Source organism: Hyperolius riggenbachi, chromosome 3 (assembly GCF_040937935.1).
Source record: "Hyperolius riggenbachi isolate aHypRig1 chromosome 3, aHypRig1.pri, whole genome shotgun sequence".
Lineage (NCBI taxonomy): Eukaryota > Metazoa > Chordata > Amphibia > Anura > Hyperoliidae > Hyperolius > Hyperolius riggenbachi.
This window is the reverse complement of record NC_090648.1, coordinates 491,217,484-491,237,964: the sequence shown is the minus strand read 5'-3', so window position 1 is coordinate 491,237,964 and position 20,481 is coordinate 491,217,484. Positions and strand designations below refer to the sequence as shown.

At 44.9% G+C, this 20,481-nt stretch overlaps 1 protein-coding gene across 4 annotated transcripts in view; it reads left to right on the top strand.

Annotated features, from left to right (window-relative positions):
- PHF21B (PHD finger protein 21B) overlaps positions 1-20,481 on the top strand; it is a 553,372-nt gene that overhangs the window by 153,751 nt on the left and 379,140 nt on the right. For 2 of the 4 annotated variants that reach the window (XM_068278191.1, XM_068278194.1), the window contains exon 10: positions 2,083-2,186. In XM_068278191.1, coding sequence (XP_068134292.1) covers positions 2,083-2,186 — 104 coding nt within the window. Of the gene's footprint in view, positions 1-2,082; positions 2,187-3,975; positions 5,118-20,481 lie in introns of those variants that run through there. The other 2 variants (XM_068278195.1, XM_068278193.1) reach the window with 2 other exon arrangements.

Genomic DNA, 20,481 nt, shown 5'->3' with positions numbered 1-20,481 from the left:
GCTGCTGCCTGGTAACTGCTTGCTGCTGCCTGGTAACTGCTTGCTGCTGCCTGGTAACTGCTTGCTGCTGCCTGGTAACTGCTTGCTGCTGCCTGGTAACTGCTTGCTGCTGCCTGGTAACTGCTTGCTGCTGCCTGGTAACTGCTTGCTGCTGCCTGGTAACTGCTTGCTGCTGCCTGGTAACTGCTTGCTGCTGCCTGGTAACTGCTTGCTGCTGCCTGGTAACTGCTTGCTGCTGCCTGGTAACTGCTTGCTGCTGCCTGGTAACTGCTTGCTGCTGCCTGGTAACTGCTTGCTGCTGCCTGGTAACTGCTTGCTGCTGCCTGGTAACTGCTTGCTGCTGCCTGGTAACTGCTTGCTGCTGCCTGGTAACTGCTTGCTGCTGCCTGGTAACTGCTTGCTGCTGCCTGGTAACTGCTTGCTGCTGCCTGGTAACTGCTTGCTGCTGCCTGGTAACTGCTTGCTGCTGCCTGGTAACTGCTTGCTGCTGCCTGGTAACTGCTTGCTGCTGCCTGGTAACTGCTTGCTGCTGCCTGGTATCTGCTTGCTGCTGCCTGGTATCTGCTCACTGCTGCCTGGTATCTGCTCGCTGCTGCCTGGTAACTGCTTGCTGCTGCCTGGTATCTGCTCACTGCTGCCTGGTAACTGCTTGCTGAGCACACAGCTCAACAGTCCGTGGAAAAGAGGCCTTAAACTTGGTGTTTGAGCACGCATACATTTTCTCATGCAAAGTACTTCTTCTTCTTGTTTGAAGGTTGAGGCACTTATGCTTCATACACACTTGAGATAAAAGTCTTTGGAAAATGAAAGATCACAGACCAATTTTACCCCCTTCCATGTAGTATGAGAGCCATACTCTACACAGTCTATTCTATGGAGCTGCATTCCCCAACAAATAAAATCTTTGCAGGATGCTGCACATAAAGATGCCCGTACACACTCAAAAGATCATTATCTGCAAAAGATCTGTTCCTGCAAAATATCCATTCCATGCAAAATGCATTATAGTCTTTGAGATCTTCAGATCATCATACACACTTGGTTTAACAGACAATCATCTGCAGATCATCTGCAGATCAGATTCAACAGGGTGGATTTTCAGATCTGCAGATGATTGCCAGATATGCAGATGAAGTCTGTTAAACCAAGTGTGTATGATGATCTGCAGATCTCATAGACTATAATGCATTTTGCAGGAACGGATCTTTTGCAGATAATGATCTTTTGAGTGTGTACGGGCATCTTTGTGTGCAGCTTCTTGCAAAGATTTTATCTGATGGGGAGTGCAGCTCCATAGAATAGACTGTGTACAGTAGGGCTCTCATACTACATGGAATGGGGTAAAATTGGTCTGTGATCTTTCATTTTCCAAAGACTGTTATCTCAAGTGTGTATGAAGCATTAGTCTATTATATATATAGATACATATCATATAATACACTATCAACCTATAACATAGTGTAGCTCCCCCTGGTGGTCAGGCCTGGACTTCACAAGACCTATGATGGAGTTCTGTGGTATTTGGCACCAAGAGGTTAGCAGCAGATCATGTAAGTCTTGTATGTAGTGACATGAGGCCTCCATTGATTAGGCTTTTTTTTTGGGGGGGGGGGGGGGGCTTAGATTTGGGGGGTCTGGAGGCTAAAAGAAATACTGTTTTCCTACATTGTTCTAATGCTGATTTTCATCTGCCTGCTGTCGGCAATTTCAGTGGGGGGGGGGGGGGGGGGGGTGTCAGACGGGCACTGATTAGTCTACACGTAACACAGCACTTGCCACCTAATATATCTCCGCTTTTCCTGGTCCACACTGGGAGTAACAGGCATGCATTGTGCACACTCACTTCTGTTAGGGAGGGAGGGAGATGAGATATTCTGGACGCAAACTTTCTGTTACACCAATACCTGTGGGGTCTCTGATCTGGAATGAAGTTTGTCAGACATAGAGAAGTTTTCCTTGTTACTGCATTGATTAAGCGTCTGTAATTATTCTGACACGTTCGACAGTGGAGCTTTTCTACGTTCAGCTTCTACCAATTGCTGGCTGTGTAGCAGTCAGATGACCCTCTCTGTTCTTTTCCAGTGAAAGAGGAAGAAAAGAGAAAACTACTAAAGAAAGGGAATGAGCTTAAGAATGAACAGCGACAGCTAGAAGAACAAGAGAGACATCTGAGCACCGCCATAAAGGTAAGACCACATCTGATTCCTCCAACCTCACCATACGTTGTTCCTCCAACCTCACCATACGTTGTTCCTCCAACCTCACCATACGTTGTTCCTCCAACCTCACCATACGTTGTTCCTCCAACCTCACCATACATTGTTCCTCCAACCTCACCATACATTGTTCCTCCAACCTCACCATACTTTGTTCCTCCAACCTCACCATACTTTGTTCCTCCAACCTCACCATACATTGTTCCTCCAACCTCACCATACATTGTTCCTCCAACCTCACCATACATTGTTCCTTCAACCTCACCATACGTTATTCCTTCAACCTCACCATACGTTGTTCCTCCAACCTCACCATGCATTGTTCCTCCAACCTCACCATACGTTGTTCCTCCAACCTCACCATACGTTGTTCCTCCAACCTCACCATACATTGTTCCTCCAACCTCACCATACATTGTTCCTTCAACCTCACCATACGTTGTTCCTCCAACCTCACCATACCTTGTTCCTCCAACCTCACCATACCTTGTTCCTCCAACCTCACCATACGTTGTTCCTCCAACCTCACCATGCATTGTTCCTCCAACCTCACCATACGTTGTTCCTCCAACCTCACCATACGTTGTTCCTCCAACCTCACCATACGTTGTTCCTCCAACCTCACCATACGTTGTTCCTCCAACCTCACCATACATTGTTCCTTCAACCTTACCATACGTTGTTCCTTCAACCTTACCATACGTTGTTCCTTCAACCTTACATTTTTATTTCCAAATACTATATTGTCACCATACTTTGTACTAGGGACATAATACAAATGTTGTGATAACCAGGACAAATAGGCAGATAAAATGTGTGGGTTTTATGCACAGTAGCATTGTTTATATTAAAACTATAGGGGATGAAATTGGAGAAATAATGTATTTTTTTCATTTTTTCCTTGTTTTTCCCTTTAAAATGCATAGGAAATAAAGTAATTAATTACTGAAAACAAATATCAACCCCAAAAAGCCTAATTGGTGGTGAAAAAAAACAAGATCTAGATCATTTCATTGTGATTAGTAGTGATTAAGCTATTGGCAAATGAAAGGGATGAGCACTGAAAGGTGAAAATCGCTCTTGGCCGTTAGGGTAAAATCCCCTTTGGGGTGAAGTGGTTAAAATATTCATTAATAGATTATTTAGTCAGTGGTTGCCCATTGTAAAATCTTTCCTCTCTCTGAATTTACATTCTGAAATTTATCGCTGGGGGTGACATATTTAGTTCTGTCAGGCGATCTCTATAGAATGCTCGTTACTGAGAGTTCTATGCACAGAGGGAGATACTGCTAGTTTTGCAGTTGGAAAAAGCCATGATTTCCCACAATGCAACGAGGTTCACAGACAGCGAACTGTCAGGACCATGGTCATGACATCACACTGTGGGAGGGGTTTCACCACAATATATCAGCCATACAGACCCCACTGATGATCTATTGGAGAAAAGGTAAAGATTTGTGGTGGGAAAGGGGGTATCCGGTACTGATTGGGATGAAGTTTAATCCTTGGTTTAAGTTCCTCTTGAAAAACTATGTTCTGCAGCACTAAAACCTCTTAAATTAAATTTGTTCATGAATAAAATTACTTAGCATCCCTTAAGACGGTGTGATGTTGTTTGCAATGCTACAGTTTCTGAATACAGATTGATGTGAATTTATGTATCTCCTTCCCCTCCACCCTGCGCATCTCCATTCATACACACAATCCTCTAATCCCCTTTTCACAATAAGCCACATACTGTATTCTCTCCCCGTTGCAGAAATGCTTGGAGCTGAAGAATAGCTTGCTGGCACAGCAGAGGGGGACTCAGTCATCACTGGAACGCCTCAGAAGTCTCATTAGGTTGATGCAGAATGAACAGATGCTTCAGGTTACCATGACAACCACGACCACCACCTCCTCCTCCTCTTCCTTGCTAACTATCCCCTGGATCAAACCCTCCACCGCCACAGCCAACCCCCCTACTCTACACAAAGGCCTGCAACAGCCTCAAACTAACAACTGACACAGCCAGACGCAACAAGAACTTTCCATTTCACCAAGAAACAATGCAAAGAAAGGAGGGGGAAAAAAAACAAGAACAGCCTGTCTTTATTTTTTGTGATTCAAAAAGGGCGTGCTCTACATGGTACATTGAAGCCCACGAACGTACCGCCGAGGGTCGGAGGAAATGACCATGGAGACGGCGGGGAGATCCGAGCGTGCCAGGCTACATGCCAACACCTTCAGTGCTTATGAGTTTTTTTTTCATATTTTTACGTTGGCCTTAATTACTTCTGGATCGTTAAGAGAAATGACCGTGCAAAAAATAAAATAAAGGGCCAAAATTAAGCAAGAGGCATGGGGGAAAGTTGGATCTTGCTTAACTTAATTCAACTTTTTGTGTATACGTCAGAAGGTTGAACTATAGTAGCATTTAGTTTGAAGGGGCTTCAGGACTCTATTTTGGGGATACAAATAGATTAATGGGGAAAGTTTAAGAATAGACTTTTTTTGTTTTTGTTTATTTTTGTTTTCGGACTCCTTATAGCTTTTTTTTTTCTCTGAAATTTGCCACTCATATTCAGGTTTATTATGTAAAGGGGGGCCTTTCAAGAAAGAAAACAAGAAAAAAAGGAGGAGAGGAATTACTCAGAGCCTTCGAAACAAAAATAATTTTTTTTTCAGTGTTATTACGTCCGATATATGAAAAGAAACTGTATAAACTTAGCGTTTTTAGCGAGATATCAAAAGTATTTTCATGCTGCCGCTTGTGTATACGCTCGCTCAACTATTTATCAAAGTACAACCACACGACTCCTTAATTCCATTAAGGTCCATTTTTACCTGTCGTCCTTTTTGTCTTTTGCTATCGATATCTGTTTTTCTCATGACATATTTTTTTGGTTTCTTCTTCGAAAGATTTTACAATGACAAAGTAATTCACTTTGCTAGAGCGACTTATTTACGTTTTGGTAAAGAAGAATTTTGCTCTTTTTTTTATTTTTTCAAACAGATATTTTTCTCTCTCTTTTTCTCAACTATTTTCTTTTTTTTTTCCTGCCAGTACAGACAGTATGCCAAAAAAAAAGAAAAACCTTTTATCGTTTTGTACTGCATTTTTATTGTAAAAAATATGTAACGTGTATGGAACAAGATGCGTTTTTATTTTATGCTTGCAGAAGAATCTGCTTTTATGGTTCAGGAGATTAAAAAAAAACTGCCTCACCTGGAGATACACATATCTGAGATATCACTTTTTTTTTAATTACAGTATTTTTTTTTTATGTTTTTGAATATTTTTTTTTTTTAAGAGTAGGTGGACCTTTGCGCAGGCCGTCGAGATAAATATCTTTTTTTTTTTTTTTTTTTTTTTTTTTTAATTTCAAGGGTCAACTTCAGAAGCAATGCTTTTAGTCCTTTGGTTAGCTAGTCTTCCTGATTCATCAGCCAAGTCTAGCACCTTAAACAGGCTATGGAATGCCAAAAACCGGATTTGGACTAACAAAAGTCAGTCGTCAACAGATTACCTGTGATTTTAACGCAATCCCTCTCCGACATTTTTGTTCTTTTCTGTAACACCTAGAAACTGAATTTAAGTTAAGTAGCACTTCTCAAAACTGTATTTTGTAGGTGTTTACACTTGTGTTTATCAATCTAACAAATGACTTACTTTCAGAGGAATTTCAGGCAGATTTTATAGCGTAACCTGCGGGAGGAAAGGGTGATATCTATGCCTTCAAGCAATCCCCTCTAGTCCCCACTGTTCGCCAGGTTTTCCACCAGGTCCAGCAGGGATGTCTTTGAAGGTCTTCATTCATTGATGTCAGTCCTTGCTTCTTTGAAACATCGCCATTCAATCAAAGCATCTCCATGCAGAAGGGGTGGAGCTGGTGACCATCTTGGGTTCCGAGCTTTGAAGAGAACATTCTCTACTGGGACAACCGCATTTTAGGGGGCAATTAACTTATAAGCGAGAAAGATGTGCAGATGGGACCAGACAAAAGCTTTACTAGGCAGAGTACTTACTTTTCTCCCTCAAGTTAGATTGTACATTTTCCCCAACATTCATTTGAAATCTATACAAGAAAAAAAACCTCCACAAAAAGTTCTTTGGGTTTTCCATGAAATAAGAGGGACCTTTTACAATTAGCAATTTTTTTTTCAAATGTAGGACTGTTCAAAAGTTATCAGCGGCAAAAAGTTTTTACTGTTCCACAAAACTATTTCCTTAATTGGTAAAATGACTGATTCCTGGGGGTGTGGGCAGACTACATACTGAACCGAAAAATAACCTGCCTATTAGAACTGCAACACTAGGCCACACCCTGACTCTACATACAGATTTCTTGTGCTGCAGGTGAAATCCCTGTCCCACAATCCTCCTGTGAGGCAGCATTTGAAATTTTGTATCCAGGCAAATCCACCTGACGGAAATACATATCCAATAAAATGTAGGGTTTACTGGAAAAATAATTGTGTTCCTATGTATCGTAAAATAAGAACAATGCACCAGTACTCTATATACAGACTCGGCCCTTATTCAGTTAACCTTTTCTCCTAAGTGATATTTTCACACCTAAGCCACCAGCAAGCAAGAAAATACATTTTGGTACTTTTGTAATGGCAGAGTGCTGAAAGGTTATTATAAACTGCAGATGAAAAATAATCTCCTAGGACAGTGATGGCTAACCTTGACACTCCAGCTGTGGTGGAACTACAAGTCCCAGGAGGCGTTGCAATACTCTGACAGCTCTAAGCATAACTCGGGGAGGCAGAGGCATGATGGGATTTGTAGTTTTGTCACAGCTGAAGTGCCAAGGTTAGCCATCACTGTCCTGGGAGAAAAACTCAAGAGAAAATTGAATTGAATATTAGATAGAATATTGGCAATTGGACCTGTTAACTTCCCTGGTGGTATGAGTAGTTCTGGATTTTAGGGTCTAAAAACACTGCACTTTTTTCACACGCTTTTAGACCCTAAAACCAGGAGGAAAAAAAAAATCACACCGCAGAGAGATTTTTTTAGCTGCCTTTGCACATTACTCACCTCCCTGGGATCTGGCACTGCTGCAATTCTCCCTCCGTCCTCTGGTTGGTGCTGTACCCCTATAGTGAGATTGTCTTCTTGATGACAAATAGCGGTCTCACCTGAGGGATTCAGAGCCTCCGAGGACAGGAAGGAGAATGGCTGCCAGCGTCTGGAGCCTGGGGTAGGTGAGTTGAAATGCTGCACTGTGTGGTGCATACATCTCGACAGCTACCCCGAGTCAGGCTCGGGATTACCACTTCTGGCTTCTTTTTTTCACCCCTTACTCTGGGTTACCGCCGTGGAGGTTTAAGTTTTCGGGCAAGCATAAAGATATGAATTTAACTTTTGGCGAGATCTAATCATCTGATTGGGTAGGTAGTCACTCGAATTGGTCAATGACATGCAAATAGTTTCCGCTCACATGCATGTTTATTACACATAATATGCAGCTTGGAACTGAGTCAGGCAAAATTAACAGGATTTGATTGGTGGAATTTGCATTAAATTTGCCTGTAAGTCAGACATTATTTGACTCACATTCTGGTGTTCACGCATCTGACTACTTCACACTTTGTGAATAATTAAAACTTTTGTGGCTAATAACTTTGGATAGTTAAGTATTTTTAAAAGACACAAATTACAAGTGCTATTCTTATTCAGTTATCAATCCAACAACAATGCCTAGAATTCTCCTTTGAGGTGATCTATGAGAATTCAGAGTATTTGTGAACTGACATTTTTGGTAAAGTTCAGTGATGGATTTGTTATGCTCCAAATGCTCCCCTGTTCATTAAAGCCCATTGGGCCTTAATTACTCTGCCCTGCCTTGTCCTGCTATCCACAGACCAGTGCCAGCTTTTCCTATCAACCACAGACCTTCCTGCTATCCACAGACCAGTGCCAGCACTTCCTGATAGCCTCAGACCAGTGCCAGCCCTTCCTGCTAGCCACAGGTCTTTCTGCTAGCCTCAGACCAGTGCCAGTCCTTCATGCCAACCACGCACCAGTGCCAACCCTTCCTGCTATCCACAGACCTGTACCAGCCCTTTCTATCAACCACAGACCTTCCTGCTAGCCACAGACCAGTGCCAGTCCTTCCTGCCATCCACACACCAGTGCCAGCCATCCACGCACCAGTGCTAGCCCTTCCTGCCATCCACGCACCAATGCCAGCCCTTCCTGCCATCCATGCACCAGTGCCAGCCCTTCCTGCCATCCACGCACCAGTGCCAGCCCTTCCTGCCAACCACAGACCAGTGCCAGCCTTTCTTGCAAACCACACACCAGTGCCAATCCTTCCTGCTAGCCACCGACCAATGCCAGCCCTTCCTGCTATCCATAGATCAGTGCCAGCCTTTCTTGCAAACCACACACCAGTGCAAATCCTTCCTGCTAGCCACCGACCAATGCCAGCCCTTCCTGCCATCCACAGATCAGTGCCAGCCTTTCTTGCAAACCACACACCAGTACCAATCCTTCCTGCTATCCATAGACCAGTGCCAGCCCTTCCTGCCAACCACACACCAGTGCCAGCACTTCCTGACAACCACAGACCAGTGCCAACCTTTCCTTCCATCCACAGACCAGTGCCAGACCTTTCTGCTATCCACAGACCAGTGCCAGCCTTTTCTGCTATCCACAGACCATTGCCAGCCTTTTCTGCTATCCACACAATAGTGCCAGCCCTTCCTGCTCTCCCCAGACCAGTGCCAGCCCTTCCTGCTCTCCACGCACCAGTGACAGCACTTCATGCCAACCACAGACCCGTCCCAGCCCTTCCTGCTATCCACAGACCAGTCCCAGCCCTTCCTGCTATCCACAGACCCGTCCCAGCCCTTCCTGCTATCCACAGACCAGTCCCAGCCCTTCCTGCTATCCACAGACCAGTCCCAGCCCTTCCTGCTATCCACAGACCAGTCCCAGCCCTTCCTGCTATCCACAGACCAGTCCCAGCCCTTCCTGCTATCCACAGACCAGTCCCAGCCCTTCCTGCTATCCACAGACCAGTGCCAGCCCTTCCTGCTATCCACAGACCAGTGCCAGCCCTTCCTGCTATCCACAGACCAGTGCCAGCCCTTCCTGCTATCCACAGACCAGTGCCAGCCCTTCCTGCTATCCACAGACCAGTCCCAGCCCTTCCTGCTATCCACAGACCAGTCCCAGCCCTTCCTGCTATCCACAGACCAGTGCCAGCCCTTCCTGCTATCCACAGACCAGTCCCAGCCCTTCCTGCTATCCACAGACCAGTCCCAGCCCTTCCTGCTATCCACAGACCAGTGCCAGCCCTTCCTGCTATCCACAGACCAGTCCCAGCCCTTCCTGCTATCCACAGACCAGTCCCAGCCCTTCCTGCTATCCACAGACCAGTCCCAGCCCTTCCTGCTATCCACAGACCAGTCCCAGCCCTTCCTGCTATCCACAGACCAGTGCCAGCCCTTCCTGCTATCCACAGACCAGTCCCAGCCCTTCCTGCTATCCACAGACCAGTCCCAGCCCTTCCTGCTATCCACAGACCAGTGCCAGCCCTTCCTGCTATCCACAGACCAGTCCCAGCCCTTCCTGCTATCCACAGACCAGTCCCAGCCCTTCCTGCTATCCACAGACCCGTCCCAGCCCTTCCTGCTATCCACAGACCCGTCCCAGCCCTTCCTGCTATCCACAGACCAGTCCCAGCCCTTCCTGCTATCCACAGACCAGTGCCAGCCCTTCCTGCTATCCACAGACCAGTCCCAGCCCTTCCTGCTATCCACAGACCAGTCCCAGCACCACCTGCTAACCACAGACCAGTCCCAGCCCTTCCTGCTATCCACAGACCAGTGCCAGCACCACCTGCTAACCACAGACCAGTGCCAGCCCTTCCTGCTATCCACAGACCAGTGCCAGCCCTTCCTGCTATCCACAGACCAGTGCCAGCCCTTCCTGCTATCCACAGACCAGTCCCAGCCCTTCCTGCTATCCACAGACCAGTCCCAGCACCACCTGCTAACCACAGACCAGTCCCAGCCCTTCCTGCTATCCACAGACCAGTGCCAGCACCACCTGCTAACCACAGACCAGTGCCAGCCCTTCCTGCTATCCACAGACCAGTGCCAGCCCTTCCTGCTATCCACAGACCAGTCCCAGCCCTTCCTGCTATCCACAGACCAGTGCCAGCCCTTCCTGCTATCCACAGACCAGTGCCAGCCCTTCCTGCTATCCACAGACCAGTGCCAGCCCTTCCTGCTATCCACAGACCAGTCCCAGCCCTTCCTGCTATCCACAGACCAGTCCCAGCCCTTCCTGCTATCCACAGACCAGTCCCAGCCCTTCCTGCTATCCACAGACCAGTCCCAGCCCTTCCTGCTATCCACAGACCAGTCCCAGCCCTTCCTGCTATCCACAGACCAGTCCCAGCCCTTCCTGCTATCCACAGACCAGTCCCAGCCCTTCCTGCTATCCACAGACCAGTCCCAGCCCTTCCTGCTATCCACAGACCAGTCCCAGCCCTTCCTGCTATCCACAGACCAGTGCCAGCCCTTCCTGCTATCCACAGACCAGTGCCAGCCCTTCCTGCTATCCACAGACCAGTGCCAGCCCTTCCTGCTATCCACAGACCAGTGCCAGCCCTTCCTGCTATCCACAGACCAGTCCCAGCCCTTCCTGCTATCCACAGACCAGTCCCAGCCCTTCCTGCTATCCACAGACCAGTCCCAGCCCTTCCTGCTATCCACAGACCAGTCCCAGCCCTTCCTGCTATCCACAGACCAGTGCCAGCCCTTCCTGCTATCCACAGACCAGTGCCAGCCCTTCCTGCTATCCACAGACCAGTCCCAGCCCTTCCTGCTATCCACAGACCAGTCCCAGCCCTTCCTGCTATCCACAGACCAGTGCCAGCCCTTCCTGCTATCCACAGACCAGTGCCAGCCCTTCCTGCTATCCACAGACCAGTCCCAGCCCTTCCTGCTATCCACAGACCAGTGCCAGCCCTTCCTGCTATCCACAGACCAGTCCCAGCCCTTCCTGCTATCCACAGACCAGTCCCAGCCCTTCCTGCTATCCACAGACCTGTCCCAGCCCTTCCTGCTATCCACAGACCAGTCCCAGCCCTTCCTGCTATCCACAGACCAGTGCCAGCCCTTCCTGCTATCCACAGACCAGTGCCAGCCCTTCCTGCTATCCACAGACCAGTGCCAGCCCTTCCTGCTATCCACAGACCAGTGCCAGCCCTTCCTGCTATCCACAGACCAGTCCCAGCACCACCTGCTAACCACAGACCAGTCCCAGCCCTTCCTGCTATCCACAGACCAGTGCCAGCACCACCTGCTAACCACAGACCAGTGCCAGCCCTTCCTGCTATCCACAGACCAGTGCCAGCCCTTCCTGCTATCCACAGACCAGTGCCAGCCCTTCCTGCTATCCACAGACCAGTCCCAGCCCTTCCTGCTATCCACAGACCAGTCCCAGCACCACCTGCTAACCACAGACCAGTCCCAGCCCTTCCTGCTATCCACAGACCAGTGCCAGCACCACCTGCTAACCACAGACCAGTGCCAGCCCTTCCTGCTATCCACAGACCAGTGCCAGCCCTTCCTGCTATCCACAGACCAGTCCCAGCCCTTCCTGCTATCCACAGACCAGTGCCAGCCCTTCCTGCTATCCACAGACCAGTGCCAGCCCTTCCTGCTATCCACAGACCAGTCCCAGCCCTTCCTGCTATCCACAGACCAGTCCCAGCCCTTCCTGCTATCCACAGACCAGTCCCAGCCCTTCCTGCTATCCACAGACCAGTCCCAGCCCTTCCTGCTATCCACAGACCAGTGCCAGCCCTTCCTGCTATCCACAGACCAGTGCCAGCCCTTCCTGCTATCCACAGACCAGTGCCAGCCCTTCCTGCTATCCACAGACCAGTCCCAGCCCTTCCTGCTATCCACAGACCAGTGTCAGCACCACCTGCTAACCACAGACTAGTGCCAGCCCATTTTGGCCTTCGCAGCAGAATCCTCCACAGTTGGACAAATTGCTGTTTTACCTTAGAAGCATGCTTTATTCATTAAAGGCTACAAAGTAAAGCAGGAAGATTTGTAATGTTTTAAAAAATTACTATACATCCTGTATAGCGCCAAGAAGTATCATAGCTTATTCTTTAAACAAAAGGTGGATGTTTGCATCTTACTAGCATTATCAGTTTACAAATGTGGCTGGTTCACTTTAAAGCACTTGTACGCTTTTGATCAAGTTCCCAACTCCGAAAAAGTTCAGACAGTTTCCTGTTACTGGCTTATGGTCTAATCAGGGATGTTTCCATGCCTGCGTCTCATCCCGGACAGATAAGCCACCTCCACATCCAACAGAAAAGAGGATTATAAGTGAATGGTGGAGTCCAGTGGAGCAGAATGATGAGTTATGTACTAGTCATCAGCAGTCAGAGGTGTCCTGCTGTTGGTTTGTTCAGCCCTGGAGCAGAAGAGTTGTATACGAACCAAAAACTTACAATTTTATGCAATGTATTTTTGCATTTGTTCAGAATGGTAGCAGTGTCTATTCTCTGCCTTTTTACCTCACAAGTCATGTTGGGTCAGAATCGGCAGTAGATGCATTTACTTGGCCCAGGCTGCACACGAGTTGGGATCACCTTCTTCTAATTAAGCCCTCACAAGTAGCCTGCCTACCATATACCTCCTTTAACCCGTTAGTGGCTTTGAAAGAGTCATTTCATTTGAGATAAGCACACTGCTTTTAACCTCAGTCGGCAGAACTTGTGGTGTAAATTCTTGGAATGCTTTGATCTCTTTCTTCTAGCATAAAATATAGAAACTGAAAGCGGATGTACTCTGTTATTGTCTCACGCCGCCCCCTAGTGACAAGTGATTTTAAATACACATTACAGCAGTACTAATTATTAGCAGTGAAATGTAACCAATAAATTAACAAATGTGCTAAAATACATTGGCCTGGAGCACTTGGAAGCCTCTAAATTGCCTGCTAAACGATTATATCATCATATCCTCCATTATAGGGATTGTGATCATTCCATGCCCACCTACAAATTATTGATCAAATTCTGCCACTGCACCTGCAACCAAGCCAGTCCATCTTTCTTAGTCCTTTTTCCAGGCTGGAACCATGGACATCACATGGGGCTGGACTGGCTGGCGTGTGACTCCTAAGTGGGTTTTTTGGTGTACTCTTGTAATGGATGCACCTCCAAAGAGACGGCAATTGCCGTAGCGAGACAGACAAAACTCTCGGAAGCCTTCACTAGACCTCACACGGAACTCCTGGAGGCATCTTATGGGTGAGGTTCCATGGACACTGTTCACCACTATGTAAACAAAAATTGCAGTAGTGATCAAGCACAAGACTTAAAAAAACAGACCAGGGTAGCATGCTTGGCCTGTAAAATTCTATTATAGATTTGCTGAACACATTGGAGTTCATTTGGAAACTTGATCAAGAGTGAACTTAGTCTTTAAAGATAACCAATTGTTTTAAATCTGTGTTCAGGGGTTTTAATGAAATGTAAGACTTATTTACTAATAGCCAAAACATTTTATATTTCAAAAATTGCTGGCTTTACATTCAGCTGAGAGTTTGACCTACATTATTGATTTCTGAGGTTCCCTCTTATGTATCTTTCACATCATTCTTCAATCATCTCTTTCTAAGAAAAGACTTGTCCTCCTAACCTTACACAGTACACAGGTACAGGCATTTCAAGGTGCACAAAAGTATCTTTACTACAGCCCAACACTTGCTGGTACCTCCAAGTAGTCTTCACCATCTTGGCCAAATCTGAATAGAGGCCTTCAAAACATTTGAGCTCTGCCAACTCCTCCAGATTTGTCATAACCTATGAAAGCACCATTATGACTGGTTTGTGGCTGGTATGGTCGGGGGAGATTGCCGGATTAGTTTTCCTGTTTTGGTGATGACTATTGATCTTTCAGTTTCAGCTCAGTCTTGGCGTTAGCCATTATTAGGACTGCAAATATGGTGAGGACTTCACCACAGAGAGCAATGCAAACCTCAAAGTAATCCTCATTTTTACCGCCACACATCATAATACAAACGGCCCAATCTGATTCACTTTTTCTCCCAAGTTTTCTCCTAGGAGATAATTTTTCATCTTCTATTTAAAATAATGTTTCAGTACTCTGCAATTGAAAAAGTACCAAAAAGTCAGTAAAAAAGTTTTGTCAAAACTTATTCTGAGTGCTTTCTTGCTTGCAGGTGGCTTAAGGCCTGGAACCCACTACAAAGCGCTAATCGTAATCGCTAGCGTTTTTAATAAGCGTCTTGTAAGCGGTTTCATGAGTGTTTTCTGGCGATTTTGGTAGCGATTTTAAAGTGTAAGCTTTTTGCTTGCAATTGTGATAGCGATTTGCGATTAGCGTTTTTAATTCTGATTGGTCCGTTCAATAATATATATTTTTTTTTTTTTACTGTGTGCAGTAATTTAAAAATGCTAGTAAATCGCTCTGTATAGCGATTCATGGGCGATTATGCCAGCGTTTATATGCTCACACTAAAAAAATGCTGCATGTTCTGCGTGAGTGATTTTGCTAATCGCAATCGCTCCAGTGGAATTTGGCCCATCTATTAACATTAGCTGAGCGTTTAGGGAAATCGCTAGCATTTTGAATCGCTCCCTAAATGCTCAAAAAATTGCTCTAGTGGGTTGTAGCCCTTAAATACATTTTATTGATAAGATGTAAAAATATCACCTACAGTAGGAGAAAGTGAATTGGATCAGGGATAAAATCTCTTAACTGGAGTTACCCTTGAAGTGATGCTAGAGGAGAGGAACATGTGTGATCGGGAGAAGTGAGGGAAGAGTGATGTATAGCAGGAGATGTTAGAGATGGTCAGCAGGGATGAGCTCCGGGTCAAATTCGGGATGAATCTCTAATTAGTGCACCTGAGTGTGTGTGTGTGTGTGTGTGTGTGTGTGTGTGTGTGTGTGTGTGTGTGTGTGTGTGTGTGTGTGTGTGTGTGTGTGTGTGTGTGTGTGTGTGTGTGTGTGTGTGTGTGTGTGTGTGTGTGTGTGTGTGTGTGTGTGTGTGTGTGTGTGTGTGTGTGTGTGTGTGTGTGTGTGTGTGTGTGTGTGTGTGTGTGTGTGTGTGTGTGTGTGTGTGGTTCAACTTACCCAGCAGCCTTCTTCTTTAACCCGTCCCACGCTGCGTTCCAAGCCGTAGTCATGTGACACAGTGTGGGACGGGTTACAGCAGTAGGATCAGCCATTCTATGCCAGGGAAAAAAAACACATATAAGTAGATAAATACTTGATCTACTTACATAACACATGTATTATACTGTCAACATTTTGATTTCAGTGAATGTTATATAGTAAATTACGAGAATTCTGTTCCTGGTGGGGGCCATGTCTTTTGCCCACAGTTAAGGCTAACTCGTGATGTCATTTCTGCCCTATACTTTTTTTCTTGTGTCCTCCAATCGCTGAGTCGCCTCAGCCTTGCTTGTAAACACAAGTGAGTAGGGGATTAGGTTTCAGATAAGAAGCTGCTAGGGAAATAAAGGGAAGAGGAGGAATAGATTATAGATAAAAAGAACCCCCAGCATGCAATTCTTTGGCACGACTACTAAAGGGCCAGTGTTCCTTGAGTATGTTATAACCCCAAATCATAACAGCAGAAAAAGTTTTGAATGCAGGATTAGCATCTTTATCACTTAATACACTCAGACCAGTTGCTGTTGAAATTTGATTTTTATGGTGACGATACCTAACCTACGATAGAAGGCTGCTGGGTAAGTTTAATTAGGAGGATGGAATCCAAATGAAACTCATTCAGAATTCATCCGAATTTGATCCAGAGCTCATTCCTGATGGTCAATGAGAGGCAATAGGGTGCTAGTCTACTTTAGGGGACCCACCACAAATCCCCATAAACAGTTGCTGCTGTGCACAAAACAATGAATTTCCGCTGTCCGCTCTTTTAAACCCCCACAAACCTTCTATCCACGGGGGAGTGGCGAGAAGTCTACAGACTTTTCTTTTGCAGTGGTAGAGGTTTGTTTACTATAAAACACAGGAAGCATGTACAGTGTTAGTTGTGGAATGGATCCAGAAGGTCAACATTAGAAATGCTCTAAAAGCTTAGAAAGCTCCATCCAGACATGTCTTTTTATGCATTTAACGGAAAAGGACTTTAAATGCAGCACAGTAAAGGTTTTTAGAAAAATATGGGAGTGCTTGAAAAGAAAGAAAGAGAGTGGAGGAGCTGCCACACCAATTAACCAATCCTCTTCTTCTTCAGTCATTCAGCAGGGAGGCGTGGCTATGGCTGGCCAAGCAATCACTCTCCCCCTTCGTGTCCATGTGACTTAAAGGGATGTGGTTTAGACTGACTGTGAATGAGCAGTTTAATGTCACTCAGGACAAGATGAGAGTCTGTAGATTATTTATCCATTGGTGATTTAAAATATTTATGAAATGCGTAATAAAAATTGTCTAATCTGAGGATTTTATGACTAGGGATGGTCAATGAGGCTGGAAAATGGACCAATCCAATCCCACCAAGGCCTAATTCGATTGGTCCATTTTCAAGCCTTATACATTTACATACTAAATTTGCATAAACCTGCATCAACTCAGAATTATTTGCATCTCATTCACCATACCTACTTATGACTAGCTGCAGACAGGAATTTCTTGCTAGGCCTTGACTGTCGGAACTAATTCACAACTGTACCATCACTGTAGGGGATGCCAAGAACATGGGAAGCGAATAAGAGACTTGTGTCTGGATTTAGAGTTAGCATGGATGGTTGAGAGGGATATATAGGCCTCTTTCATATTGGCGGGTGGCAGGAGGCGTGTCCGCGGATATGCCGACGCCCACAGGCAGCTACAAGCATTCGGCACCGGTAGTGTGGCAGCATTCATCCCATGCTGAACGTCTGAGCGAGTTACAGCTGCCCCCAAAAGTTACACAAGGCTGTTTTGTATGGTGGAGTAACCGCACTACGCGTCAACCGCTGACGCGGGGTTCCAAATGCCGCAATTTTATTTCATGACATTACCACTGGATGCCACTCGTTGCCTGGCGGGTTATTGGCTGAACAGCGCAGCCCTCCTCATGAAAGAGATTTTGCTACATCTCTGCACAAAACAACAAATCGAATAATAAATTATTTGCAATATTTCAAATGTTCCTTAAAAAAAAGAAAGAAATGTAACCATTTATTTTTTAGTACTAAATACAATAAATGAATAAAACAGATATGCAGAGGAAACAAAAAATACCATGCCTTCCCTTTTAAGAGCAGTATGTACATATGTATCTGGTTCACTCACCCGAGCATATTCAATTTATTTATTTTTTATTTATATTTTCATTTTGTCCTTGCACCCGACGCTAACACACTCACATCACACACACCACACTCGCTCACACACACCACACTCACACACACTCACACACACACACACACACCACACTCACTCACACACACACCACACTCACTCACACACCTCACACTACACACACTCATATGTACACATACACACACACACCACACACTCGCTCACACACCACACTCACACACACACACCACACACTCGCTCACACACTCACACCACACACTCGCTCACACACTCACACACACACACACTCCCATGTACACACACACCACACACTCGCTCACACACACACCACACTCACACACCTCACACTACACACACTCATATGTACACATACACACACACCACACTCACACACCTCACACTACACACACTCATATGTACACATACACACACACCACACTCACACACCTCACACTACACACACTCATATGTACACATACACACCACACTCACTCACACACACCACACACACACACACACAATGTACACACACCACACACACACTACACACACACTTACATGTACACATACACCACACACACACTCACATGTACTTACACACACACTCACATGTACACACACACACACACACACACACGCTTTGAAAATCCGTCTGCTTGCGAAAGTATTGCTGCGTTCTCATATTGAGAGGAGAGATGACACTGACGACAATATGGCGGCACGCAGCGGCCTGTCACACCTTCACAAGTCACTGCTGTGAATTTAAAAAAAAAATTCAAAAAAAAAAGGGTTTTTGGTGGTCGTTAATAAAAATAGCAATGAAGGATCCCCACCACCATTGTCACAGCTCCGGAACAAACTGTGCAGTAATATACAGATCTATTTTACTACACTCAACAATGACCGAGATTTTTATATTCTTTTACTGATGAACAAAAAAGAAAAAAAAATTACAGACTTGAAAAATAAAAAGAACCACAGTTGTTATACATTGGTTGTTTTTACACCAATTATGCATTCAAACAATGGCTTGCAATGTAGTTTTTTAGGTTGAAAATTTTTTTTTTTTTTTAAGTTATTTTATTCTCGAATAATAAAAAGATAAAAAAAAAAAAAGTTAAACTGTGCAGCTAGAAAATGTGAGGGGGAGGGGTATATGAAGAAATGTATTGGACTGTTAAAAGTAGTCTTATTTATTTTGGTTTACTTTAAAAAGGGACAGTCCATTTAGTGTGCATAGAAACAAAAGTGTTTGTCTTAAATATGCCAATGTAGTTTTACTTCTATGATTCATTAAAACTTGACTGATAATTTCTCCGTGGTTTATGTCCTGTTGTGTTTGATTCATTTTTTTTGCACGTGTTTCACATCCTGAGCCCGACTTCTGTATAATGTAGGGAGATATTTTATTCCTACAGACGTAGAGAATGTTGTGCCTAAAGCTACGTACACACATACGACAACGATCGTTCGTTGTAAACGACGAACGATCTTTTAATTGACGAAAGAACGACCTAGCTTTTAAAGGTGTGTAACGATCTGATTGTTTAACTAACGATCCGGAACAACATCACATACTGTTCCTGGAAGTTACATCATAGCAAGTTCCGCCTGCATGTAACGAATGGTTCAAAACGTACGTTACACTGTAAAACTAACGTAACGCATATGACATAACTAAATTTCTATTTCATACTGTCGGTATGTAGTAGAGCATCTAGATAATATAGTGTTGACAAAACATGCAAAAATACACTTTGTCCTGTTAAAATAAAAATTATGGTATAATCATGTAGTATACAATGCGTCACTGGGCACAATCCTAGAACAAACTTTACATCGCGAGGGGAAAATGTAATGTGCTGTGACTATAAAACGAAGTGCGCATGTCTTGCCTACTACGAACGACCGTTTCTTAACAATGTACTAGTGAACGTCGTTTAAAAAAAATCTGCCAGGACAGAACTTTCGCTTTTAACGATCTAGCTCATCCATCGTTTGACTTAATGATCGTTGGCGGTTTTTTTTTAAACGATCGTCGTTAGAAATGATCGGGGAACGATCGTTTTAAACGACTATAGTCGCATGTTTATACGCACCTTTAGGCAGCATTCAAACTTTTAAGCGGTTTTATGGATGATCAATGAGATGTAAATATCTCCGAGTTCATGCAGATGTATGCACATTTTTATGCCAATATATTCAGCTTGAGAATGGACCAAGCAATGGGTGAAACTTGACTGGTCAATTTTCAAGCTGCATATATGTGCATAAAAATGTACATAAATCTATACGAACTTGGAAATTACATCTCATTAATCATCCCTAATCAGTTTTACGGGGGGTGATGGAGGGAGGTAATGGGGGAATTTTTATATTTAATTGACATTCTTGATTAATGAAATTTGTGGACTGGAATGTACTTACCCCTTGTAGTCCTTGGGCTCAGGACCAGTGATCATCGATTAACTTTATTGAACTTTCTGATGTTTTACAGGAAGCTATACAGGGAGGGGGGGGGGGGGGGGGGGGGGCATGACATATCCATCTAAAGTGCCTCTCAAATAAAAGGTTAGATACTTACCTATTAAAGAGGAACTGTAACCAAGGATTACACTTCCACCCAATCAGTAGCTGGTACCCCATTTCGCATGAAAGTGTTTTTTCTTTTCTCAAACTGATCATCAGGGGCTCTGTATGGCTGATAACCCCTCGCACGAAACGGCCGTCAGGCTCCAGCACCCAGATTCAGCTCTCGCCCACAATGGTATGTGCAACTGTTACTGATTTATGTGATGAAACTTTGCCTGATTGAGAAAACGTTAAGCTTGGATATCAATAAATCTACGCTTCAACAGTGCCGGTTCATTTTCACCCTCTACATGTATTATACATTAAGTGTCTATACCAGAGCACGCTGAAGTAGCATC